The sequence below is a fragment of the Equus przewalskii genome, chromosome 8 (assembly GCF_037783145.1).
Source record: "Equus przewalskii isolate Varuska chromosome 8, EquPr2, whole genome shotgun sequence".
NCBI classification, from domain to species: Eukaryota; Metazoa; Chordata; class Mammalia; order Perissodactyla; family Equidae; genus Equus; species Equus przewalskii.
In genome coordinates, this window is record NC_091838.1 from 83,432,530 (window position 1) to 83,460,195 (window position 27,666).

Below are 27,666 nucleotides of genomic sequence, written 5' to 3' on the forward strand. Positions count from 1 at the left end.
AGGAGGCCATGTGAAGACAGGGCAGAGACTGGCGGGATGCGACCACCAGCCAAGGATAACCAGGAGCCCCCAGAAGCTGGAAAAGGCAGGAAGGATCTTCCACTGGAGTCCCCTGGATTTCAGACTGCTGGCCTCGGGGACTGCGGGAGAAAACGTCTCTGTTATTTTAAAGCACTTTGTTTACGGTACTTGGTTACAGCAGCCCCAAGAAACTCATACAACAAGCATCAGTACGGCTGGACCTCGAACATCACTGTCCCCAGAGCCCATCTCTAAGGCCAGCTGCCCTCGTATCTGTGGTCCCTGCTCCTCTTCAGTTCAGGGCTCCATCCCCCATCTCCACGTCTGCATCTGGACCTCTGTGGCTCCAGGGCCCCTCAAGGCCCCCTTTTCCTCCCTGGAGAATGTCCTTTCTCCTCACATTCAAAATTTCCTTCTCGAAATGCATTCGCCCACCAAGATCTACAGGCCCCTGGAGCGAAAGTCAGTCACGCTGCTCGCTGAGACAGATGTGCCTCCTGGCCCCTGGAGGCGGCATTTTCACCATGAAAGCAACACCTGCTCCCCAAGGACGATGGCTTTCGTCCGTGTGAGCAGGGACTTCAGGAAGGAGCCCTCAGGAGGGAAGAGGTCTCCGGGACGCCTCTGGCTCCTGGGGCCAGAGCAGGCAAGTCCAGTGGTTCACAGCGCGTTCCTGTTGCTGTCCTCAGGCTCGTGTGTTAAAATGTGAGATGCCCAGTGTGGACACAAGTGTCGAGGGGTTCTGCCCTGTGTGGTTTCATGGGAGGGCATTTCCGATACTTCAGGTGAGTGAAACCGATTTTCACTCATGGCCTTCTGTCTGTGACACTCCCTCATCATTGGTCCCTACCTGGCACACGTTTCTTTCTTTCTTCTTAATAATGTAACAACTTTCTGTGAACTCACCAAGCAACAGGAAGATCAACACTTTGACGGTACTTTACTGCTCCCTGTGGGATGCTTCTCAAGGCTCTACGCGCCCCTACCTCCCCATCCTGGAGGGCAACATCAGATTCTGGAATCTTGAGTTGACTGTTCTCATACTCGCCAGATATATGGGGGGAGGGGGAGATGATACAGAGTTTTATTATCTAGAAAGCTATATTTTTTCTATCACATTCATATAAAATAACAGCATAAAGTGATTTCTATATGAGCATCAGCGCCAAGAGATCTGCCTGGACTTGTCTACCGAGTTCCACGTCGCTGACATTCTGCCGTATAGTCTTGTGACACTATAGCTCACTCGTTGCGACTCCTCTGCCGTATTCCATTGCGTGACTCTATCGCAACGCATCAGCCCATTCTCCGCGTGATGGTCATTTTGGCTGTTTCAAGGTTTCTGCCCTTGTGAACAGTGCAACCACACACCTTCCTGCACACGCCTCCTGGCACACACCTGTGTGACGTTTTACTGGGCGACGTGCCAGAAAGAGATTGCTTGGTTCTGGGGAACATGAAAATTCAACTCTAGAGCACGCACCATGCTGTTTCCCAGTGTCTGCTCCGATGTATGACCAACCTGCCACGTACAAGAAGTCCTCGTAACACACATGGACTCCATCAGAGACGTCAGATTCTGCACAGCTGCTAAGCCGAGGGGCACAGCATTTCCCTGGTGACTCCTGAACCTGGACATCCCTCTCCTGTGCGCGTGCTCCGTGACACGCCTGCGCGCGTCTTTCACAGGTTGCTGAGGACTCTCCTGGGCCCCATAAACCTCCAGACCGTAGAAATGGGAACGCTCAGCTCGAGCAGAGGGCTCTCTAAGGAAACTCAGGGGATGCGAAGGCATGGTAACCATGGTGACCACTGCAGGGAACACTGGGGACAGTCACCGAAGAATGACTTAATTACAGATTAGCTAATCTTTTTTTTTTTTTTAAAGATTGGCACCTGAGCTAACAACTGTTGCCAATCTTTTTTTTTTTCCTCTGCTGTTTTCTCCCCAAATCCTCCCGGTATGTGGTTGTATATTTCAGTCGTGGGTCCTTCTAGTTGTGGCATGTGGGATGCCGCCTCAATGTGGCCTGATGAGTGGTGCCATGTCCGCACCCAGGATCCGAACCAGTGAAACCCCGGGCCGCGGAAGCAGAGCACGTGAACTTAACCACTCGGCCACCGGGCCAGCCACCGACAGATTAGCTAATCTTCAGGTCTTCTTCCCAGCCACATTCCCTCAGATGGCCCCCCTCCCCTTCGAGACCTCCCCGGGATGGAGACCCCCAACCTTGTCTCCTCAGGAAGGTGAATCCTTGGGATCTGTCCGTCGCATGTCGGGCTGGGGCCACATGTTGCTCAGGTCCCCAAGTTAGGGGCTGAGGGCCCAGTGTTCAGGATGGATGGAGTAAGGACCCCCAGATCTTCCCTTCAGACCAGGGAGAACTGGGGACAGTGGGCAGTTGGAGAGAATGGGGGCTGACACTGGGGCTCCAGCCCACGAGAGGGAGGCTCATTCCGCCATGCCTGTTTATCAGCACTCGGACGTGAAGCTCCCTTCTCATTAATTCATGATTCTTGACATATCCAATCACCGTTCCTCATCCTTCATTCGTTCATTCATTCAGCAGAATTACTGCCTGCCGCTCAGGGGCTGGCCGGAGAGGCCTGCGTTCCAGGGGTCTCTGTCCAGGGAAGGGGTCTGTGTCCCCGCTCCGGAAGACCAACCTGCCAACAGCCCACCTGGGAGAGTGGGGGGCGGGGCAGGACTGGGGTGTGAGCTGAGCCCCTTCACACTCACACATACACATACACACACACACGCACAAACCAGACCAAACAGCTGAGTGCTTCCTGGGCAAAGGCAGCATGAAGACCAAGCCCCACCCCCATGCCAGTGATTTGGCCTCGCTGCTGCCTCCACCCTCCACCCCCCAAAGCATCACATGCTCACCTGGCTGGACAGTGGAGTGAGTTTTCCCAGCCCCCTGCTCTCCTCTGCTCTCCAGTGCTCTCTGGCTGCTCCCAGCCACTCCAACCAGTGCGGAGGGAGAGAGCCAGAACCTCGGCCCAGGGAGCCGCTGGCAAGGCCATGGGCAGGTGATATGATGCCTGTCGCGACCATAGACCCTCCTCCTTGTCCCCTATGCCTAGGGCCCTGCTCTCACCCCTGTCCGCTATCTCCCCATCCTCCAGGACGTCTCCCTGGATGGCCTGTGGGTGTCCCAGCTCCACCTAGACAGCCCTGAGCTGGTTGTCGGTTCCACCTGTCCGAACCTGCTCCTCGCCTGCGCCCCTCACCTGAGTGACCCTCCCCCGGGCCAGGCTCAGGGCCGTGCTGGGCATCTCCAGCCCTTCCATCAGCCCCAACTCTCTCCGACCCAGCTTACCAGCAAACACGAGTCTTGGCACCCCTGCCCAGCCATCCCCTCCCAGAGTCTCCACATCCCACTGCCCTGGACGGGCACCACCAACCCCTGTCACACGCCCCAGACCTCGATCCTCCAGTCCCCCTCCCCCACCTCCACACAGTGGCCAGCTGGCCCTCTGAAGACCTGGACCGGAGCCCGTGACTCCAATATGCGGTCAGCTCTTCACTGCCCATGGGCTGGAGCTCAAAGGCACCCAGCCAGCCTGGTCCTCTGGAATTCAGGTGGCTCAAGCCTGAACTTTGTCAGTCAGTGTTCACCCTTTCCCCTAATAAGCTCACTGGCACCAAGACCCACCTGACAAGCCCTCCCCAAGCTCAGGGCCAGCAGCACGTGGTCTCCCTGATAACAGCCAGCCCCCTTTCCCAAACAGTGAGAGGTGTGGCCCTCATGGCCCCCACGGTGTCTGCCCAGGCTCTCAAAGTGCGTCTCACCGGGTGGGACTGAGGGATCCGCAGCCCAGACCTGCAGTCCACCCCCGCCTCCCTCTCCTCACTTGCGGTCACGTTATCAGACCTTCTCCTCTTTGTACATCTCCGGGATTTCCACGCCAGCCGGGACACACAGATGCATAAAGCCCTAATAGAGAGAAGGGGTGAGTGAAAGATTCACTACGAGTGCAACAGCACTGGGATGCCCTCAGATGCAGTGTAACCGGAAGAGGCCCTCTGTGTCTCAGGCATCACTGGCCGGAGTGGGACTGGCACAACTCCCAAGGCAGGTATGGCAGCCACACCCATCACGGTGACAAAGGCTCAGACCCTCGCCCAGCAAGGCCTTCTCCAGGGACCTGCTGCCCGGACACACGTGCTGGGTGACACATTACAGCACTGCAGGTGGAGGCACCCTCAACATGAAGCCGGGACTGAGCACACAAGCTGGAAAGAGAGGGTCGGTCTGCAGGGCACAGCATGGCCGTAAGAAAGAGCGGGAAAGCGCATCTGCACCGCGCAGAGAGACTAGCAGCTTGTCTCCAGGCGACACACTCACAGTGAACAACGTCTGCGTAAAAGGGCGTGGAGAACAGGAGTGGGTGCTCGCATCCCCGGTCTGCACAAATATGCGCTGAGGGGCTGCACAGGAGCACTGCGGGCGGAGGCACCGGGGGTGCGAGGCGCACTTCTCACCTGCTTTACTGACGGGAGTGGATCGTCTAGTCAAGAACTAAGTTAAAAAAACGGAGGAGCCTCTCACCTAATTCCAGGACTCGAGTCCCCTCAACTCTCCCTGCCCCACGCTCCCCTGTCCCCCCAGCCCCCAGGCCTCATTCTCGGGAGCCCACCAGCGAAGGGCTGCAGCTCCTCATGGCACCCTGCGCAGGGGCAGGCCCCTCACCCGTCTTGCCCACTGCTCTGTCCCCAGGGCCTAGAGCCTAGCACCTGGCCCCCAAACACTAGTAAAGGGAATAAATAAGCACATAAAACTGTTAGCTCACTCCTCACCTCCCTTCTGGTGGGCACCCTCTGCTTATTAGGGATGTAGATGGCACAGATTCCTGGAGCCCCCGCAGGGCTCTCTAAACCGGGATTTCCTGGCGAGGGCCCGGGCCTGCTCAGACCCTCATCTGCTGGATTCTCGTGCACACTGGGGTTTGAGAGCCACTGCTCCAGCTCAGCCCCGACCCCACGGCTGCCCGGGAGCTTGGAGGGAAGCGAGAGACCTTCCTGCGCCTGCCTCGTTTCCTCACCTGCCTCGGGAGAAGCCACTTCCCTCCCACCTGCTGTGAAACCCCAAGGACCTCTGGGTCTCCAGCATGCACATACTGGGTGACAGTAGGAGACCCGGTGGGAACATCACACAGCAACGTGCCTCCTGAAGAGCGTGCGGAAGCCGGGAGCTTGGGCGTCCTGTCCAGCTCAACTCCTTTGACCAACAGTGTCCTGTGCAGGGCTGAGCTGCAGCTGTCCCCCAGGGCCCCAGGGGGAGGAGGACACAGGAGCACCCAGGCAGGGGCTGGGGGAGTGAGAGAATCCAGACGGGACCAGACAAGGCAGAGCCATCCTGGGGGACAGGGGGCTGGGAGCACAGGCCAGGAGGTGGGGTGTGGGAGAGAGGCGGTGAGAGAAGGTGTCCCAGGAGGGGCTGTGCTCAAGAAGAGCCCTGAAGTCTGGGAGGTGTTTGGACACAATGGCGGGGGGCGAGGGTCAGAGACAAGCCTTAAGCCCCAAGGAGGGAACTGAGTGAGGGGAGGTGTTCATCCTCCCACACCCCTGCACTCCCCGCCACTTTCCATCCACCCTGCCTGGACTAGCCTTCTGCCAGGCTGGAACAGAAGGAGCCAGAGACCCAGGTTCTAGGCACAGCCCCTCCTCCACGTGCAACCCCGCTGTGAGCTGGGTGTGTACCCACTCACAGATACAGAAATGAGGTTCAAAGGGAACGCGGAACTTGGCCAAGATCACATGGCAAGTAGGTGGTAGAAGAGACACATGAATCCAGGCATTTCGTGAAGATTTTGGTATGTTGGTGTCTTCCCTCTTCCAAGTCTGTTTCCCAGGTATCGAGTGGACATAACAAGACCTCTAATTGGTCCACGATCTGGTGCAAACGAGGATGAGATGGACACACACTCTGAGAGGGACAGGCCCTAGCCTCTCGTGAGGGGCAGCACCCGCCGGGCAGGGGGCAGGGCGTGGAGCACCCATCAGTCCCGCAGCTTCCCTGAGCCAGCATCAGAGCCCCCGCCGCGCCCCCACCTCCAAGGAAGCGCTGGGGAAGATGAACTCCATGGCCCCCCAGAGCTGGAATGTTCCAGAGCATGGGAGGTAGGAAATCGCCCGTCTGGTCTACAAGGCTGCTGAAATCCTCACGTCCAGCAGAGCTATCCAAGGAAAACCAGAGACAGGTCTGGATCGCGAATCTGATGCAGAAGTCCTCCCCAAACGCCGGCGATGTGGATCTGGCAGGGGTGGGAAAGAACTCCGCCCCGGGGCCCACGGGGTGGATCTGTGCCGCCACGCCAAGCTGGCTCGCCAACAGCAAGTCCAGCAACAGAACCCACTCTATCAACCGCCAGTTCAACGAGGGAACGTGTGCTTACAACAACAGACGACGGGAGAGTATTTCTTTTAAATTCATCAGCCATTGCTAATAAAAAAAAGCGAATTGAAATACGAATAAATAAAAAGTCGAAGCTGAATAAAGACTGATTCTCAAATCCAAAAGCAAACATCGATTACCCATTAACCCACACGCCCCGGGTCACTGTCATTATTCAACTATGCTTCGTGGGTCCCGGCGGATGCAATAGAAACAAAAGTTAAATAAGCAATAAAAATATTAGGAAAGCAGAATCAAAATCATCTTCAGCAGCCCGCCCCGTGGCCGAGTGGTTAAGTTCTCGCGCTACACTTCGGCAGCCCAGGGTTCTCCTGTTCAGATCCTGGGTGTGGGCATGGCACCGCTCATCAAGCCATGCTGTGGCAGCATCCCACATAGAAGAACTAGTATGACCTACAACTAGGACATACAACTATGTTCTAGGGCATTGGGGAGAAAAAAAAAAGAGGAAGGCTGGCAACAGATGTTAGCTCAGGGCCAATCTTCCTCACCAAAAAGCTTATCTTTGAAAAAAAATTATCTTCATGTAGTTTACCGGGTTGTATACCTTGAAAATCTAAGAGACTCTGCTCACGATGGAGTTTAGGAGGAAATGCATTGGAAAATAAGGAACTTTCCCGTGCTCCGGGTACAATGCCATTTGCAGCTGCCCCAAGTCACCCCTACACCCCCTGCACATTGCTGACAGTCCCCACCTTGTGAACCACACTTTTCTGGAATTCAGAAACTACATTCCACAACTTCCTGGCCCCTAGGGTGTCGCCACATGCCCTCGGCTCTGCCAGGGATATACAGGCAGATGCCGCCACTTGAGAGTGCTATGGAGGGCCAGTGGCAGTGCCCAGCGGCCAGCTCTGCCACCTGGAGCAGCTCCTCAGACCACCCAGCAGAGTCCTCTGTGTACCCCTCTGCCTCCAGCGACTCAGAGACTCTGGGCTGAGACACCCAGCATGTGAGCACAGCCCCAAACCTCAGGTGAACAAGGAAGGTAACTGTAATAATTCCCATATCGAGTTTTCTCTCCAGACCCACTCTGCCAGGGTGGCAGAGCCCACTGTCTCGGTCAATATAGGGCGCCACAGCTCCTGTCCCAGGGCTGTGTCCACTGGAGTCGGGCTGACACATCTGTCCATTCACGTATCTGCTCCAATGCCCCTCGGTCCATCCAATCCTCACCCATCAACCAATGCACGCAGGTGGCACCAAGATGGCCCTCACGCTGGTTTGCGTGCCTCGCCCCGCGCCTTGTTCCTGGGCCACAGCACAGAAACAACACCTGAAGCTGTCAGTGGCCCACCTGCCCAGACCCCGTCACCCATCATCTTTGACACCTTGCCCCTCAGCAGCCTCCCTCTGGGACCCACCCCACCCTCCAGTCCTTCCATCCCTCTCCCCTCTCAGCCCAGGGCATCTCTCCCTGGGTTAAGGAGCTCCCTTCCTCCCTCCCTCCTCCTCCTGCTCCTTGTCTGGAAGTGTGTTGAGGTGCTTCTCCGCAGACTCCATTCCTCTGTCTTGACGTTTGTCTCTGAAAGGCCCGGGACACAGGGTTGGGGCGTCTGGAAACACGGAAGCCACAATCTGTCAGCTGTCCACCTACGGACCCCTCAGTCCCTCTGCCGGTCATCCTGCTTAAATGGGGGCGGGGGGGGTGCTTTCTAGAAGGCCGTGACTTCTGGAAAGAGCGTCACAAAGAAAAGGAAGAACCTTGGCTCACCACACCAAAAATGACCAATTCGATTTAAAGGCAAAGGAGAAATCCCGCTTACACCATATACTACACCGTACAACCATAAATTACCCAGCGGCAAGTCCTTCGAGGAAGACACAAGACCCGCACGAGGAAGACGGAAGACTGCACAGAGGGGCGTTATCAGGAGGCTAAATAAGGGGCCGGCTCCGCGGAGCTTCCAGGCAGGAAGACTCAGCACAGTGACCACACCATCCTTCCCCACCTCAGATCCAACTGCGTCAAATTCCCATCCAAGTTCTGAGTGTTATTCTAGAACTGGACAAACAGATTCTAAAACTCATCTGTAAGAATAGATTGTGAGAAGTAGCAACAAGCTTTGCACAAAACAGGAGGGAGGGGCACTCGCCTCACGCTTGTGGAGCCTGCAGAGTGCGTGGGAACGCATTCTGTTATCAAGGCAGCACGTCAAGCTAACAGGGAAAGACAGGATGTTTAATAAGTGGCATTGAGAAAACTGGCCATTTATTTGGAAGGAGGCCCTGCCTCCGGGCGCTCCAGGTGGACTGCACGTCTGAACGTAGCAGCCAAATCTGTAAAAGCACTAGAAGAAAATGCAGGGGCTGTTTCCATAAGGGAAGGGCAGAGGAAATTCTCCTAAGATCCGAAGCCCAGAAACCATTAAAAAACAATGAGAGACTCGACCGCACGGCACTCGAGAACAAGCACATGTGTACAGTGCAGACGCCACAAGCAAAGACACAGGCAAACGTCTGCAGAACACACACCACGGAAAAGACCGTGTTCTTCACACACAGAAGTCTTGCGAATCAGCAAGACAAGACCAAGGCCTCGTGGAAGGGGGAGTGAAGGGTGTGATGGGACAGTTACAGAGGACAAGCAATGGCCAACGGAAACGGGAGATGCTCAACCTCACGAATCTTTTTTTAAATGGAAATCAGAATAGATCCTGTTTTTGTCTACCAAACAGGCAAAAATTCCCGAAGTTGGATGACATCCACTGCTCGTGAGGGTGGAAGGGACGTGGGAACGCAACTTGACCCAACCTTTTTTGAGGAATCTGTTTCGGTGTTAAGTAGATCCCTTCCCTGGCTCAGCTGCCCACCTCTCAGAGTCGATCCGACATAAAGAATCACGTAAGCCCATCGGGACAGGAGGCCGAGGACGGTGAGGGCAGAGTGCTGATGAAAACACTGAGAGCGACTCCCCACCCACAGGTAAGGGCGGGTCATTAAACCCCAGCTCATCCCTTCAAGGGACACTCGGCTGACACTGAAACCAGAGGGCCGTCTAGACTCGCTGACCAGGAGAGATGTCCCTGGTGGATTGTTCAGAAAAGAACCAAGTGGTACATTGGTTTATCTGCACCATCTATGTGCCCCGTGGAGCAGGCACGTCACAGACTGCGGGGTTCAACCCTTCGATGACAATTATTAAGGTGGGGGTTACACTCAGACGCTCATGGCGGGGGGGGGGCGGGGGGCACAGATCTCAACCCGGCAGCTGGGAAGTGGGGGCTGAGATATCGGGCATCCGGGCCATGCTGCCCTCCCCGAGAGCCCCATTCACTTCTAACCGTAAATCACTCTCTGAAGAGCTGGGAGAATTTCACTCACTTTTGTGTTTTCAACACTTCCCCCAAACAATAAATCCAGCACGCAAAGACTGACACGAGTTGGTTTGAACCCCATCCCGTGGGGCGGCGAGTCCATGTCCTCCCAGCTCCTCCATGGCTTCCATCACTCCAGAGCCTCGCGGGCGCCAGCCTCCCAGCCTCCCAGCCTCCGGCCTCCTCCGAATCCTCAAGCTTCTCTTCACACTCCCCATGAGCGAGCAGCAGTTTTACAGGTCACCTGCCAGCAGCCCCTGGTCCCTATGCTCCCGAGAGCAGCACACAGGCGGTGGGTAGCACACTTTACTGAGGTTTGGTGCGAAGTGGGGGGGCTGGCGTACACTGCAGAGCAGCAGAGCAAACTCACAATGGAGCGTGAGACGACCCTTGGACAAGTCCCTCGGCCATTTCCACCAGCAGGAAGTTGACACCTATCTCCAGCGACCCCACTCTCCTCCCTGGTTCACTCCCCCTGGATCCCCACATCCCTCCCCCTCACTCATGCAGAGGAGCCCCAGGAGGAATGCCAAGGCCAGCTCTCAGTGAAACCACTGTTCTTTCCAAGGAGCCCAGGACCCACAAGTGACCAGAGCCTGAGGCAGCCAGAGAGAGAGAAGGAAGATCTGGCCAAAGACCAGACCCCATGAGAAGCCTAGAGCAGCCACCAAGTGTCACACAGCAAGCCTGGGCCGCAGGACAAGCCACACGGCCAGCGGGTGTGGGAGGTTGCGCTGGACTCAGGGTGCAGGGACGAAATCATAAGCCCGCCCTGGAGCAGGAAGGACCCGGAAAAGCAGCACGCTAGGATTCACCTATTCGGGCCTGGTCTGCCTCCTCCCACCTGAAGCGTCCCCCACAGGGCGTGGGCTTCCTCAGCCCCTGGTCAGGGGGCTGGCCTTCAGGACCCTGCCCACAGTGGCACCCAGCTCAGGGTGGGGGCAGGGGACGTCTGGTTAAGAAGCAGAGTCTGGGAAGCAAGGGTTTCGCCAGAGCCTGGAGCAGCCCCAACAGCTCTCAGGGGAGCTGGCCCCCAAAGATGACCGCCCTCGAGGCTGAGAGACAGCAAGTGAGAGCAAGAGCGAGAGGAGACCCACACACGGGGCATGCGCAGGGCCCTGAGAGCTCGAGAGCAGTGCGCACACAAACATGGAGATGTGTGGGTGTGCCCACAGTGGGGCACACCATCCATGAGCTGGTGTGATGTAACTGTTTCAGAGTGTGAACGTGTAAAGACGACAGCATGGAGGTGGAGTGTACCACTCTGCAGGCATGGCTGCGTGTGCGCTAGTGTCAGCCTGTGTGCGTGTCCGGCGTCCACAGGGCACGCGCACATGGCTGTAAGGACTCGCCCTCAGGCCCACCCTGTGATCTTGTTCCTCTCACTCTAACCGCCCCTCGGCTGCTCCCAAACCTTACCGAACCCTGGGTCCCCCAGGCAGCCCAGCTCACCCCACGGCCCCCAAGAGTGCCAGTGCCTGCCTGTTCTCAGCACCTCACTCCCTGCTTTCTGCCAGGAACCCCCCCGCCCCCCAACACCCAGACTCAGACCCAGGTCTCCGAACTCAAAAGTGACTTTATTTCTCCATAGAAGATGCCCTCACAGCCAGGCTGCTGGACTGGGCCTGGCTCAGCCTGGCTTCCCCTCAGACAGCTGGGGGTCCCAGCCCCCTGCCCTCACCCCCCACGCCTCCTGCCCGATGCCTGGTTTCCCAGAGATGTCCTGCTGGCTGGGACTCGACGCTGGTAGAGAGACAGGGAGGTCTCACATCTCGGGGAGGGGCGAGGGCCACAGACCATGGAGCCAGGCCAAGGCTGCCCCAACCCCAGCCAGGCCAGGCTGGGGAGAGGGCAACCACCGGCTCCGCGGAATAAGCTCAAAAGCCCTGTGGGAGGGAGGGGACCTCAGGGCCCAGCCCAGAGGAGGGCAGGCCCTAGGCCGAGCAGGAGCCCCCAGGCCAGGGCCCAGGGGCTGCCCCCCACCCCGGACACCCCGTTGCACAAATCCTTCTCGCAGCAGTCCACCTCTACTTTTAAGATCCCAGAGTTAATGAAGCCCATCAGATAGTCTGAGAAAAAGTGCCGCTTAACGAAGTCACAGGATGAGGCACACATCTTGTTCACGGAATGATCTTTCCTTCCTGGGAAAAAGAGGGGAGTTGGGCATTAGACCCCACCGGGGCCCTCTGCCTCATGCCCAGGACCCAGCCAGGACCAGGGAGAGACAGGCACCTACTCTCGTGCCCAGTCAGAGAAGCTCAGATGGCACCCCTGCCCTCTCCCCACTCGGGCCCAGTCCTGACTTACTGCTGCTGGGGTCGGTGATGCGGACACTGGCGCACACTGTGTCCGACGGCGGGCACTGCTTCGGGGTGCAATGGCTGGAGTTGGTGGTCAGCGTGCAGTCCTGGCACCACAGGCCCTGCGCTGTGTGGGGCACGAGGAGGAGCATGATCACACCAACCAGGGGGGCAGGCCGGCCAGCCCCCTGCATCCTCCCCGCTGCCTGCTATAGGCATTCCTAGGAGAACCACACGGCTGCAGGAGGCCAGGCACCCCCTGGCCAGGAGTGACCAGGCCAGACGGGCACCTGGAGGACAGGCCTGGGAGGATCTGTGAGCCTTCTGGGCAGTTCCAGGGGAGGGTCCCACCAGCGGGACTCTGGAAACCCCCATGCCCCCTGCCTGGCCCCATAAACATGCACACACACACCCCCAGGCACACATATCTCACACCCATGGTGCCCTCCTACACTCTCTACTACCCCCTAAGCACACATGCCTCAAGGTTAGGTTGGCTGCAAGCTACAAAAACCAAACCACACTGGATGGGAGATCAGGTGGGGCTCTGAGAAGAGATGGAGCACAAGAAGCCCTGCACTGAGGACAGACATCCCCGAAGGACGGACGAGCTGCTGGGGGAAGGCCCGGCCGGAAGAGCACTCGGCGCCCTCAGGGGCCGGGAGGGACCCGCGTGGCTGCAGCTGGAGCAGCGTGAGCCAGGGCGACAGGGGCAAGGGCCGGGCCGGGGTCGCAGGGGTCCGGGAGGCGGTGTGGGTTTCACGGCTACCGTCGGAGTTGGTGGCCCCCCAGCCTGTCTCTCTCCAGAGCCGCCTCGGGCTCTCCAGGCGACCCGGCCCACCCCGCGGGCCGCCCCCAGACTCACCGGGCGCAGAGCACAGCAGGGCGGCCAGCAGTACCAGGCTGAGGCCCTTCATGGCTGCAGGCAGCATGCTCCAGGCGGGCCTCAGGACAGCGCAGGGGCTGTGGGTGGGGGTCTTCTGGGGCGCAGGCCTGGCAGAGAGAAGCTTCGCTCAGGCGACCCAGGCCGCTGTCAAGCCCGAAGGACCCTCCCCTTCTCTGGCCTGCGGATGCAACCTCCTCCGGGGAATCCAAGGCCGGGGGTCGTCTGGGAGCTCGGAAAGCCCCACCCCCAGCCCATCCCCCAGAGCATCCACCATCACAGCATCGCCTCCAAAGAGAAGAGGTCTGCCCTCTCCGGCTGGGTGACAGCCCGAAACGCCCCCACCGCGCTCGTCACCTGTCGGATGGGGGGCTCGGGGGCGAGACTTCTCCACCCTGGGGATCGGTGGGTGTGTCCGGAGAGGAAAGGGTAGGACAAGGTGCGACCGAACAGTACCTGCCGAGGGGGAGGGGCGCGCGCCACGTCCCCACCCCCACCCCTGGGCTGGGGGGCCGGGAACCCCGCGCCGAGCCCCCGCCCCTCGCCTCCCGCTCCGCGTGCCTCGGCGCTCACCGCGGATGGAGGCGGGGAGCGCGGGCCTCGGGTCGGGGGCGCACTCACATCCCTGGGGTGTCGGCACTCCGGGGCGCGGGCGGCGGTGCCCTTCGGTCTCCCTGCGGACCGGAACCCGGGCGCAGCCTCGTCTTTCGGGGGACGCAGCCGCAGACGCGGACCCCGCGCGAGGGGCGGGGCGGAGCCGGGCGGGGGCTGCGCGGGGGCGGGGGAGGCGGAGACGCGCGGGTGGGGGTCGGGGGTCGGGGCTCGGGGCCTACGGCAGGTCGCGGTCCCGGGCCGTCCTGCGCCCCCTCGCCAGCAGGTGCCCCGCTCGCCCCCGCGCCAGCCCTCTCCGGTTCCCGCTCCCTCCGCCGCTCCCCCTGCGCCCTTCCCCCCTCCCACCTTCCCCTACCCAGGCGAGAGCAGGATCCCTTCCCCCTCCGCTTGGCTGAGATCCCCTTGGAATTTCTCGGAAGAACGTTTACTGCGAAAGGAAGCGAAGTGCACAAAGACGCAGAGAGGGAGGGAGGTAACTAATGAGCGCGGAGCTTGCGCGGGTCCCGGGTCACAGACGCTCAGCCCTGGGGCCCCTCCGCTTCCCATCCCGGGTTCCGACTGTTCCAGGCTGTTCTCCTCCCGCGAGCACCCAAGACGCGCCCCCAGCAGCCGCAACCCCCTAGGACCGCTGTCTCCAAGCACACCCACCCCCAGAGGGCAAGTCCCAAGTACTGGTCCCAGCATTCAAGGCCCTCTGCCCCCGCCTCGGCCGGTTTCGCAGCTTTAGGTGTCGCTTCCCGCTCCAGAAAGCGTCTGAGGTGCAGTGCCTTTGCGCCTGCCGTCCCCTGTGCCTGGAGTCCGGCTCTGCAGGGCACTGGATAAGCCACAGCTGCCGTGCAAGTGTTGGAGGTCGCTCCTTTTCGTCCTGCCTTCATTTGTCCAACACATTTCTACAGGGTACTCTCTGTTGGCTAGCGCTGCCCTAGGCCCTGGGCAACACTGTGAGAAAGTAGAAGAGGGTTTCTGCCTCCCTGAGTCTTACGTTAGAGAAATGACTGTCACTAATATGTCACTGCAAGGTGTGCTCATCATAGTTAGCATTGATTACGCGCATACTATGTGTTCTGTTTTAAACACTTGATATTTATTATCATCCCCATATTATGTTAAGGAAAACATGGCTCAGAGAGGTTGAGCTTCCCACCCAAGGTCACACAGTGACCAGGTGACAGCCGATGCTGGGACATAAGCAGCCTGACTCCAGAGGATGGACACCTCACTGCTCCACTGCCACTCCACAGAGTGAAGGCAAAGGAACAGACAAGCAACCTGAACTTGGGGACTGGGGTTCCCGCAGATTCAATGGAATTCAGATATGAGTTCACAGTCAAAAATCAGCCAACATCCAGAGAAAATAAGCCCTCACAGTAAGACACAGCAGAAACAATGACAAGTAACAGATTTAAACCCCCACAAACTTTCCAAATGGAGCGTATCAGGTATAGAATATAAAATTAATGTCTTGTCAGTTTAAGACATATTAAAGGAAGGAAGGAGACACTGTCAACACTGACCATGCTTTACTGAAAAGAACAGAACCTTTAGAAGGAAGAACTTTTTATTGAAATTATAATGTCAGGAGAAACCTTGAAAGAATTATGCTCAGTGAAAGAAGCCAGTCATAAAATAACCTATATTGTATGGTTTCGTTTCTCTGAAGATGTCCAGAATAGAAAAATCCAAGAGAAACAAAATAGATGAGTGGTTGCCTTGAGCTGGGGGAGGGGAGGAGTAGACAGTGACTACTCATGGTCAAGGGGTGGCTCTCCCAGTGGTGAAAGTGTTCTAAAAATAGATAGTGCTGATGATTGCACAACTCTGTGAATATACTAAAACCCACTGAATTGTAGGCTTTAAAAGGCTGAATTTTATGGTGTGTGAATTATACTTCAATAAAGCTGTTTTTTAAAAAACAACAAAAACCATTTCACAAACGTGTTAGGGAGCAAATTAGACAAAGTGGAAGAGGGAATTTGTGAACTGGAAGATAAATCTAAAGAAATTATGAGGAATGTGGCACCAGGGATAAAGAGATGGAACATAGCAAAGAGAAATTAAGACACACAAAAGATGGTGTGCCAAGAGCTAATATAAGTCTGGTTGAAGTCAGAAAGGAAAAAGAGTCAATATTTGAAAAGATTATGCCTGGGAATATTCCAGAACTGGTGAGAGAGAAGTATTTACTGAAAACTATAATGAAAACTGAATAGAATAAATAAAAATAAAATTCACACCTATGTACAACATAGTGAAACTGCAGACCACCAAAGATGAAAGAAGAGCTTTAAAATAGCCAAAAAGAAACGGGATCGACTCTGAAGAAACAGCAGCTAGGCTGACAGCAGAATTTCAACAGCGGCAGAGGAGGCCAAATGACAGTGAAATAGCATCTTTAAAGTGCTCAGAGGGAAATAACTGCCTACTAAGAATTTTATACACTGTTTTCCAAAAATAAATACAAAATACATTCTTCAGATAAAAGTTTAGACAAATAAATGTTTTCAGATCAATGATAAATCAGAGAAGTTGAGAGTTCGCCACTAACAACCTTTCATTAAAGGAACTCCTAAAGAATGCACTTCAAGAGGAAGTGTTCCAGAGGACAGGCAGGAACGCAAGAAGGAATTGTGAGTGAAGAACTTGGCTTTCAAGAAGGGAAATCTAGAGCCAGCCCTGATGGCCTAGCAGCTAAAGGTTGGCACTCATGGCTTCAGCAGCCTGGGCCTGGCTCCCGGACACAGAACCACACCACTGATCTGTCAGTAGTCACGCTGTGGTGGTGGCTCACGTAGGAGAACTAGAAGCACTTACAAGTAGAATATACAGCTGTGTCCTGGGGCTTGGGGGAGGGAAAAAAACAAAAAACAGTCTTAAAAAGAAAAAGAAGGGAAATCTAAATTGTTTGTCATATAAGCTAGTGAGAAGGTCTCCTGTGTGAGGTTTTAACAGACTGAACAGGACCCAGGACAGCAACAGCCCGTGGCCCGGGAGGGGTGGTGGAGTCGAAGGGTCCGGGGACCCTCGTTGTTGAGGAGGCAGCTCTGGTCGTCTGCACAGAGACTGTGTGCAGATGCTGAGGAGGCAGAGGGGGTTTCGAGGGTAACCAGCAGAAGGGCCAGGGGGAGCATTTCACAGGGGAGGGTCAACCTGTGCCACGTTAGAGTTGGAAAGGAGGTCAGCGTGCCTGGCACACGGCGGTCCAGGGAGATTAGAGGGAGATGAGGTTAGAAAAGTGGGCCAATATCAGACCCCAGGTGGCTTTGAAATCCCAGTACAGACCCCAGACTGTGTCCTAAGCACCTCAGTGTACTGGTTGGGAAGTCTTCACACTGCAAGTGACAAAATACTTATCCAATGCGATGGCTAATCTTATCTGTCAACTTGGCTGGGCCGTGGTGCCCAGATATTCAGTCAAACATTATTCTAGATGTTTCTGTGAAGATGTCTTTGGATGAGGTTAACATTTGTATCAGTGGACTCTGAGTGAAGCAGGTTGCCCCCCATGCTGTGGGTGGACCTCGTCCAGTCAGTTGAAGGCCTGAATAGCACAAAAGACTGACCTTTCCCGAGTAAGAGGGAATTCTGCCAGCAGCCTTTGAACTTAAACTGAAACATCGACTCTTCCTGACTCTCCTGCCTCCTGGCCCACCCTGCAGATTTTGGACTTGCCAGCCTCCGTAATCACATGAACCAGTTCTTGAAAGAAACCTCTCTATATATTCGCATCCCGTTGGTTCTGCTTCCATGGAGAACTGTGACCGATGCAGGAGTGGCTTCCCCCCAAGGTGAGGGAGAGCTGGTGGGACTCGTAGGTCCTGACATCGAGGCTCTGGTCCCTTTTGGTTGGCTCTCTTGGCCCTCCTCTCATCATCAAAGGAAGATGGACGAAGGAAAGAGAGCCTGGGAACGGCTTCGAGGTCAGCGGTTGGCAAGGTCTGCAGAAATGGGAATGAAAAGGGTTGAGGTGAGGGGCAGACACCACTGCCTTACGTTTCAGACGATCCCTGTGGCCGCTGAGTGGAGACTGGACCGAAAGCTTCCAGAATGGAGCTCAGAGGTCAGTGAGGAGGACAGTGGCTGAGATCAGGGGATGGCGGTAGAAGCGGAGTAGGTGACCGGGCTCGCAAGACTTGGCGATGTCTGTCCAGGACACCTGCCTCCCAGGCCCTGCTCAGGAAGCCGATGGGTCCAGGCCTGGAGGACAGAGAGAGCAGCTCCCCCGCGGGTGCTAAAGCACCTTCCTGAGTCTGAGACAGCCGGGAGGCCCCACCCAGGGACCTCAGGTACACATGGGCTCGGAGGAGGGTCTGGGCGGGAGACATCAACACAGCGTGGTCAGCACGAAGGGAACAGATGCCATCTCGGGGGAGAGAGTGGAGAGACAGGGGAGGGGTCCCCAGGCCCCACCCGGGCAGCCGTGGGGCCCAGCCCCAAGCACTCGGCCCTTCTTGCTAAGATGCAAACCAGGGCCTGACACCAGCGCCCGCCCTTCCTCAGGCTGATGAGAGCTCACGCCTGTTGTTCCGCCTGGACCCCAGTGACCATGAGTCCGGGGGCTGGCTGGCTGGCTGGCTATCTATCGTCCACTCAGGTCAGCCAGGCCCACCTTGGCTAGAGTCCCAGCAAGGGTTCTCCCAGGGGCCCATTCTCTTCTCTAGTCCCACTGTTCCTGCTGCCACCCCACCCCCAGGCTACGCCAACCGCTTCCACGTCTCCCAGGGTAGCCCCCCAACCAGACCTCACCCACAAGGCCCTCAGCAAAGCCCCAATGTCCCGGCTTCCAGGTCCCGCCCCTCCCTTCCCCACCCCACCTGCCCCTCTACTTTACTTCTCCCTCAGCTTCTGCTCACAGCCCACCTGCCCCTCGGAGACACCCCCACCCCGGCCCTGCCCAGGTCTGCATGTGTGTATCCCCGAGCGGATCCGTGGGACAGCCAACTCCTTCCAGGCCGCCACCCTGTGGCATTTCTGCCTCCAGCGTCTGCCTCCTGTACCGTTCCCACATGCCACCTTCCTCCCCACCCTCCCCGTGTCGAGGGTGGAGGCCATCAGAGACAGATTCCCGCAGAGACGCCGCACTGGGTCCCCCCTGTGTCCCCGCACCACCTGCTCTCACACCCACCGCCTCCCCATCGACCCCCGAATCCTTCTGCCCCGCCCTTGCCTTCATGCTGTGAACTGTCGCAGGCACCCCCACCTCCCCCGACTGGCCCTCCGGGGGCCCTGGACACGCAGCGCGAGTGGGGTCTCGAGTCCTCCCAGCCCCTCCCCGAGCGCACCGTGCCTCCTGGAGCCCTTCGCGCAGACCACGCCCCGCCGCCCCGCAACCAGCACGCAGCCTCTGCCAGGCCCGCGCCTCGCGCCAGGGTCCACGCCGCCACACCTGTATCTGCCCTTGCCCACGGCCGTGTCTCAGCATGCGCGGCTCCTTAAAGACGCATGAACTTTCTGGAAGCCCAAGTCTGCTCCAGAGCACCCTCCCCGCAGTGTAAGAAGTTCGTGAAAGTACCGACGCTGAGGAAATGGCCACCAGGAGCTCAAGCTGCACAAAGCCTGCCTCTGGGCCTGAGACCCACCTGCAGCCCCAGGCCTGGGCCGGGACACCCCACCCGGGCTCGAGGGACCACCAGGTCCCCCGCTGGGGAAGGCAGTGCACTAGGCCTCCTCGCCTCCCAGCTGCCTGTGTGTGCACAGACACTCCACACACTCACACACACGTACACACTAACATGCACGCCCCACGTTCACGCACATGCATGTGCAGCACATACATTTGTGTTCACACACATGTGCACACTCACACATACACATTCACTCTCACACTACTCATGCATTTACACCGCCACACCTGCACACATGCACACACTCGTACACTCACTCACACACTCACTGAGAACTCAGTCCCGGCAGGTCGGCCCTGTCTCTCCCCGACTCTGCACATGGTTCTGTTATGAGCTCTTGCGGGCATTTCGTATGTCCCCATGGCCAGCCTCATCCGGGGCTTCTTTCCTAAGGCAGAGGCAAGACGCACAAAGGCAAGACCCAGGCTCTGTATGCAGGCAGCCCAGGACCACACTCAGGGTACGCTGTGTGATTCTGAGCCTCAGTTCCTTGTCTGTAAAATGGGGGTGATGCCAGTAACCACGTGAAAGCGTTCTGAGGGCCACAAAGGCACCATGGGTAAAGTAAGCACTAGGCATCCAGCCCAGGGTGGGCAGCATGAGAGGTCGCCACCACCTGCACAGTCAGCCATTCAGTTGGGAGCAGTCACGACCCGCTGCGTGCCAGGTACGGCTGGCACAGGGTGACAGCAGTAGAGAGGATCCCTGTCCTGTGGAGCTGACATTCCAGGGAGGGAAGGCAGGCAGGGGACGACAGAGCAAATAGAAAGGTGGCTACAGACCGTGAGGAGGGGTCCAGAGAGAGGAAGCCGGCGGCGCGGACAAGGCCTCTCTGCAGGAGACACTGAGGGGGCCTGGAGGACAGTGCAGGAGTGTTTGAGGGAGGAGCCAAGGGAGCGAGGAGAACGGGGAGGGAGGAGAGGCAGGAGGAGTAGGAGGGGGAAGGGTGAGGGGTCGCTCAGGCCGTGTGGAGGCCGGCAGTGTCCGGATCCGGCCATCCATGGTAGAACTGACATGTCCATTTCAGATTTCACACCGCCTTCTCCATGGGGTGGAGGGGAGAGGGGGACAGACATTCCTGGTGCCCTGACACAAGGCCAGCCTCCGTCCCTCTTGGTCAGCTGGATTCTGGAATCCTCGCCCAGGCAGGGGGTGCTTCAGGGTGTCCCTTGATGGGGCCCCTGCTGACCACAGTCAGTCCACTGCTGGAGAAGGAATCTGACAAATTTCTGTGCAGACACTTGGAAGGCCCCCGCACACCTCAGGCTCGGCAGCCAGCCCCCCACATCTGGGCCTGGGTGTGTGGACAGCTCTCAGAACCCCTTGGTATTCTCATCCTCATGCATCTTGTCCCCTTGAGCATGGGCTGGACTTACAGACTTGCTCCTGGTGAAGAGATTGGGACAGAAATGACTGGATGTCACTTCTGAGATTAGGTTATAAAAAGACAGTGGCTTCTGACGTGGACTCGCTCTTGCTTTCAGGTGGCTCATCCTGGGGGAAGCTAGCTGCCACGTCGGGAGGCAGCCCCATGGTGGGGACCCCCACAACAGGGACAGAGGCCTGCCAGCAACGACATGAGGGAGCTTGGAAGTGGATGTCCACCCAGTCGAGCCCTCAGATGAGACCGCAGCCCCAGCTGACAGCTTGACAGCAAGCTGGAGAGAGAACGTGAGCCCGAGGCCCAGCATCAGCATTCCTGGCCCACAGGCACCATGAGAGCATAAATGGTGTTGTGTTAAGCCTCTCAGTTTTGGGGTAACTTGTTGTACAGCAAAAGATAACACAGGTGGGTCAGGCCTGGCTTGGGCATCGTGGCAGGAGGAGTCAGCTGCCAGATGTCCTAGGAGTAACGTCTGAGGGGTCAGGGGCCAGCCCCTGAGGATGCAGCTCTGGGCCTGCTCCTCGGAGAGCAAAGACCCAGAGGGTTCTCCCCATGCTGGGCTTGGTTGCCAGGGAGACGGAGATTCCCGGCTGTTTCCAAGCTGCTCTGCCTTCCTCCCAACGCAAGTGGGCCAGTTTCACCCTATCAGGATTTTTGGAAACGGGAGTAACAGTCTGTCGTGATTAGCAGGAGAAAGCGCTTTCTGTAACGGAATGAGAGCAGAACACGCCAGTGTGGGGCCCTGGCCTTTTCTGTCTGGACAACCTCTGCACGGAGCTGGTGACAGCTGGCCCTCCTCCAAGCCTGACCTGGCCCAGATGCCAGATCCTGGTGAGGGACGCTGTCGTCCCGCAGCCTGGGATGACTGTGTGGCCGTGGCCCAAGTCTCACGTTATGCTCAGGGTCCGGGCCGCCCACAGCAGAGCCACCTCCCAGGTGATCAGAACCAGGGACGACGTCGGAGGCCGCCACTCTCTGCCCTGGGCTGCCAGGCGTCTGGAGCTCTGAAGCCAACAAAAGCCTCTGGGTCAGGCCCCAGCGGGAGGGTGCCGAGGTTGGGGTCACGGGGAGACGGGCTGCAGAGCTGCCGGCCTTGTACTCCTGGCTGACATGGTCAGAATCCCTCTGAGCCGGCGGAGGTCGTGAATGCAGCCACAGGCCCGGTTACAAAGAAGGGGCGTTTCCCAAAACAAGGCCCTGCCTCACCGAGAGGGCCAGCCAAGGGTCGACAGGGACACTGTGTTGGTCCCATATCAAACGTTTCCTGAAGGGCTGTGGAAATCAGAGAGGGAGAAAGCTCCTGACCCCCAGGAGCCCCCAGAATAGTGGCGGGGGGGGGGCGGGGGCAGGGTGCGTGCTAAGCTGAATGGTGGTCCCAAAAAAGATGTCTGAGTCTTAATCCCCAGCACCTGTGACTGTGACCCTATTGGGACGAAGGGTCTTTGCTGATGGGATTAAGCTGTGAACCTTGAGAGGAGGTCATCCCAGATTTAGGGTGGATCCTGGGTCCCTGGGGGGTGTCCTCATGAGATAAAGGATAGAGAGACTTGAGGCACAGACACGCAGGGACAGGCCACGTGACAAGGGAGGCAGACCTGCAGTGGGGCGGCCACAGGCCAAGGAAGCCTAGAGCCGCGGGCACTGGAGGGTCAGGCAGGCTCCTCCCCCGGAACCTCTTTGTCATCAAGGCCACCAAATTTGTGATCTGTTGCAGCTGCCTCAGGACACAACTTCCTGGTGTAACAGGCCCCGTGAGCAAGGGAAGGCTGCCCGGCCTCACCCACCCTGGCCGTTGCCTGTCCACGCGAGGTGCTGAGCACCAAGGGATGCCTCTGGGCCCGGGCACGTGGCAGAGGGATGCTCATGGTCATGTCAGCTCACACGCAGACCCATCTGGGGCGGTGAACCGTGGGAGGGAGGGGCAGACAGCTGACCCGCCCCAAGCTGGAGGGAGCAGAGCCCCCAGGGGTCCCCTTTGGGGCTGGGGGCAGCACAAGGAGGGTCCCATCCCTGGCGAAGGGCTTGCCGAGGGTGGTCCCAGCTAAAGGGGAGAGGCAGGTGGGCAGGGGCCAAGGACCAGAGAGGAGACCAAGCCAGGTCCGACCGCCTGTGGGGGCCAGCAGCATTCTGGGAAGACTCTGTCCATCTCTTGTCCTCCCAGGTCCTGCCTGATCCAGGCCTAACTGTCACTCCCGTGGAGCCCTACTAGGGCCCCACCTGGGCTCCCTGCACCCCTCCCACCCACCCCAGCCCATGATCCTGGGCAGCCCGAGGGGCCTCAGCAGACATCCAGGTGACTGGGTCACTTCCCTGTTTAAACCCTTCAGGGGCTTCTGGTTGTGCTCAAGATTGAGTCCAAAGGCCCCACGTGGCCCACAAGGACCTGCAGGTCTGGTGCCGATCCTTTCCGCCTCTTCTCCCGCCTCTCATCCCCTCACCCTCAGCTTCAGCCACTGTCCTCCTTTCAGTTCCTTGTACCAGCTCAGGATCCAGCAAAGCAGGTTCCAGAGAACATTTAAGGGGTATCTGCCCCCTCCTCTCAGGAGGCTTCAGGACAAGAAGCCCCCCGTCTCCCTGTCCGACCCTCTCCCTGCGTGGCCTGCAGCCCAGTGCTCCCAGAGCGCAGTCTTGGCTGGGGCCAGCTCTCAGGGTTTGGGGTCGCCTATGAGAAGCCTGTGCTTCCTGGACTCAGGTCCCAAAACCCCTGAAAGGGAGGACATCGTGGATGGATGCATCAGCTCTGGGAGTGGGCTCAGCGACCACAGCCACCCCCACCTAGCCCCACCCCAGGATGCCACCGAGGCCAGGGAGGGGGAGCCCCTGGGCCTCGACCTCATCCTGATATGCAAACACCTTGAGTCACAGGGAGTCCACCCCACGTGGACACTCCTGGGTGTCCCACATCCCCCTGTCACCATTAGGGGGTCTGTTCTCACATAGGCACTCAGGAGGCATCTTCCATGGCCAGCCCTGGGGACCCCAGGCCCCTTGCCCTGTGGCCAACATGACCGAGCATCAGACTCAGAAAAACACATCGAATCCTGGGATGAACCACAAATAGATGTAACACCCTGTGGAGCACTGGAACCCTAAATGGAGGAAGACTCAGCCCAGGTCAACCAGACCTTCACCGGGGCTGACACCCTTACAAAAGAAACCCGTGATTCTGACGTCTGCGGCGAGTAGAGGCCCCACAGGGATGAGAGTCAGCGGAGGACGCTGCTGCCTCCTCATCAGTGAGAGAAACGAGCTGGATCTCTGGGGGTTGTCCCTTAAATTCTTGCTGCATCCTTTATCCTTTGTGCTTAGGATCCCAGGGGTCAGGCTCCCTCGCAAACAAGTGCAAGTAAAAATATTTTTCTTCCTGCTCAGAATTGTTTCCAAGTTCTCCTCTGTTCCAGGGGAGAGATGCGGAGCACAGAAAGGGGCAGGTCTGAGCTGTGGGGTAGGGCGATGGAACGCGCTGGTCAGTTGCATTTCAGGGAAAAGAAGGAAGGCGGCATAGCGAGGCCTTACTCGTTGTTCTTGAACTGCTGGGTAGGTGGGGAAGACAGTGTATCAGGAAGGAAGGGAGGGGTTTGGAGGGCATTCAGGTGTCCGGTCTCAGGCACGTGGAGATGGTCAGTGTGCCCGAGGAGTCAGGAGGATGTGCCTGGAGATGGCGTTAGGGAAAGGATGGGTCACCGGCAGGAGCGCTGTGGGAGAAGCTGGCAGGGAAGATGCGCCAGCATCGGGGCTACAAGGTGCAGCAGGGAAATGGGCACAACCCCATCACAGAGTGAGAAGGGGGCCTCCGGGTGGGAGCGGCCGCTGCGCTGTGTGTCCCAAGAAGGCCAGGGGAATGAGGACAGAGAAGTATCCATGGACTTGGCCAAAGGATGGCAGAGGCGAGAGGAGCAGAGGGGAGGGAGGAGAGGACACCACCCCCCGGGACAGGCAGGGGGCAGGAGGTGGGGCAGGGGGGTGCCCCTGGGATCCTGGTGGCGGTGTGCACACTGCAGAGGAGGCTGGGTGACGCCAGGGGTGGGAGGTGCCACAGAAGAAAGTCTGAGAACCTGAGGGAAGAGGAATGGGACTTGTGTCTGCTGGGAGCAGAGAACCTTCTCTGTGGCAACGGGCCGGCCAGGAGGGGCTGGGCAGGGGCAGGCAGCGTGGCGGTCAGTGCTGGCAGAGGAGGGTCTCCTGTGTTCTAGGGTGTCATCTGAGGACAGGACAGGTGAGAAGCGAGTGTAAAGAGGCTGCCAGCCTGCAGGAGGAACGAGCCCGCTGGAGCCTGGTGGAAGGGCTGCAGGGCGCGACAGACCCTCTGAGGTTTGAGGCCAGTCGGCTGGGTCTGTAATTTTCCCCAGTGGACATCAGCTGTCCCGGGGCTGCAGAGGAGAGGTGCACTGGGACTGGAATGTGCCATTCACCAGGAAAAAGGGAGCTGATGGCATGGACCAAGGGACTGAGCCTTAGGACTGAAGAAGGAAGGAAGCCAGGAGGGGGCAGGTGGTAAAGGACATGGGTGAGGTGTCTGATTAGGTCCAAGAAGGCAGGCAGAGGCTGGGCGGCAGGACCCTCCCCTCCCTGTCCTTCCTCTGGGATCATGCTCTCACATCCTAACTCTCAGAGAACACAGAAGCATCCCGCAGGGCTCCCATCGTCCCACCTTCCAATCTCACCCTTCAGGGTCAGGGTTTGGAGGCAGAGATGTGGGTGGCCAAGAGTGGCTGTGCTGATGTGACAGTGGGAGGGGTTGGCGGGGTGAAGCAGAGGGAAAGGGTATTGGAGGTGAAAAGTTCAAGAACCCAAGAGCCCACACTCGTCATGGGGTATCCACACTTGCTGTGGGGCGTCCACACTGGCTGAGGAGCAGGGCAGAATGGAAGCTCTTGAACCCCTGGACCCATGTCCTCCGCTAAGGGGACTGACCAGGACGGCAGGGGGCATGGTGACCTGGAGCAGAGATAGTGGCAGAGGCAGAGGCATGAGCATCGGAGGAGTGGGCGTGTGGGGGGCCTTCTGGGGTGGATAGGAAGTATCCGGAAGGAGCATCTTAGAGCAAAGACAGGCAGGATGGGCAGAAAGCACACAACTTAAAGATTTTATCCCAACTCTATCAGCAATTGAATTACCTGTAGAAGGATGAAAATCTCCAATGGAAAGACAGGCTGTCCTGTTGGAAAGAAAGCCCAGTGTATGCTGTTTACCAGAGAGAGCGTACAGTGTAAGGCTGGAGGAAGGATGGAGCTGCCAGGGCTGTATTCACAGCAGACGAAGAGCCCTGGGGGCAAAAATAATTACTCAAGATAAAGAAGGTCACTTCACAACAGTACGTTCACCTCAGCAGGAAGATGCTGGCCTTAAATGCGAATAGTAGAAGAGGTGGCTGAAAATTCATTAGCCATGCATCTGTCTCAAGAAGTTAGAGAAAGAGCAATATAAACCTAAAGAAAGAAGAAGGAAGGAAATAAAGACTTCCTGCAGAAATTAATGGAATAGAAGACAAAGTCGCCATAGAGAGCGTGAATGAGTCGGAAACTGGTTCTTTGCACAATACAGCAGATCCCTTGGTGGAAGGAGCCGGAGGTCCAGGGGGATGGGATCTGGGGTCACTTAGGTTCAGCTGCTCAGTGATGGCATCCAGGACCCTATTTCTTTCCGTTTCTCTGCTCTGTCTTCGGTCATATAGGCTTCATCCCAAACCTGGCTCCTTAGGGGGCTACCACCTGGCTGCCGAGAACTCGGGGTGGTGGATCTGCTTCCCTGTCTATGGGGAGGAGGGGCACTTCCCAAAGATCCCAGAAGCCCCCTCACTCCACTGGGCCCGGTGGTGTGAGGAGCCCACTGAACTCACCAGAGACAGGGGAGGCACCAGCGATGATCTCGACCTGAGCCCGGCTCCCCAGAGCTGGGCCCTGGGGTGGTGCATCACCAAGAGGAGGGGGATGGACATTTGGGGGACAACCTCAGTGCTGGTGTTTACCCAAAGGAGCTGAACACTTGTGTCCTCACAGAAGCCTGCCCACGGAGGTTCACGGCAGCTTTGTTCATAGTCGCCCAAAAGCAACCAAGACACTGTTCAGTGGGTGATGGACAGATAAACTGTGGTCCATCCAGACAACAGGATATCATTCAGTGCCAAAAATAAATGAGCTATGAAGCCGTGAAAAGACACGGAGTAACCTTAAATGAGTGTTACTAAGTGAAGCCAATCTGAAAAGGCTACATAGTCTGCGATTCCAACTCTATGACATTCTGGAAAAGGCAAAACTATGGAGACAGTAAAAAGATCAGGGGCTGCCAGGGGTGTGTGTGGGGGATGAATAGACCGGCACAGGGGATTTTTAGGGCGGTGAAACTGCTGTGTACGAGACTATAATGGTGGATACGTGTCTATACGTTTGTCCAAACCCACAGAACGTGCAACACCAAGAGTGAACCCTGATGTAACTGTGGCCATTGGGTGATTATGACGTGTTGGTGGAGGTTCACTGATCATAACAAATGGACCACTCTGGTGGGGATGTTGATAATGGGGGAAGCTGTGCACGTGTCGGGGCAGGGGGTATATGGGAAATCTCTGTACCTTCCTCTTAATTTGTCTGGGAACCTAAAACTGCTCTAAAAACAAAAAAGTCTTGTTTTAAAAACATGTTTAAGAACTGAAAAAAAAAAATCAATGCTGGGGCTGGCCCTGTGGCCGAGTGGTCAAGTTCACGCGCTCCACTGCAGGCGGCCCAGTGTTTTGTTGCTTCAAATCCTGGGCACGGACATGGCACTGCTCATCAAACCACACTGAGGCAGCGTCCCACATGCCACAACTAGAAGGACCCACAACGAAGAATATACAACTATGTACTGGGGGGCTTTGGGAAGGAAAAAAAAAAAAATCAATGCTGGCCTGGGCACCAGGGGCTGGGTGGAGGGCAGCTCTGAGCCAGGCACTCCTCACCTGGGCACGGAATCCCCCTCCATGAAAGGAAGGGCTAGGACCAGCTCATGTCCGAGGTCCACCCAGCTCTACCATTCTAGAACTTCAGACACGCTCCCCCGCATCTGAGCGGACGCCCCCTGCCCCTCTCCACACAGCCCATGTATCGCCCTCTCAGGTCCTG

General features: G+C 57.5%; 1 protein-coding gene across 7 annotated transcripts; it reads right to left on the minus strand.

Annotated features, from left to right (window-relative positions):
- Nucleotides 1-11,324: 11,324 nt before the first annotated feature.
- On the minus strand, nucleotides 11,325-14,381 carry LY6H (lymphocyte antigen 6 family member H). Of its 7 annotated transcripts, none has more exons than XM_070631220.1 (5): nucleotides 14,210-14,361; nucleotides 13,917-13,988; nucleotides 12,932-13,059; nucleotides 12,074-12,193; nucleotides 11,325-11,907 (listed from the first exon to the last, which is right to left on the minus strand). In XM_070631220.1, exons 3-5 carry the CDS (start codon nucleotides 12,996-12,998, stop codon nucleotides 11,672-11,674), a joined length of 423 nt encoding a protein of 140 aa, XP_070487321.1. In that variant the 5' UTR covers nucleotides 12,999-13,059; nucleotides 13,917-13,988; nucleotides 14,210-14,361; the 3' UTR covers nucleotides 11,325-11,671. The 7 variants fall into 7 exon arrangements, with proteins under 7 accessions (XP_070487321.1, XP_070487326.1, XP_070487324.1 ...); XM_070631225.1 differs by lacking the exon at nucleotides 14,210-14,361 and adding an exon at nucleotides 13,523-13,623 and having other exon boundaries at nucleotides 13,917-14,087; XM_070631223.1 differs by lacking the exon at nucleotides 14,210-14,361 and adding an exon at nucleotides 13,571-13,623 and having other exon boundaries at nucleotides 13,917-13,934.
- Nucleotides 14,382-27,666: the final 13,285 nt, after the last annotated feature.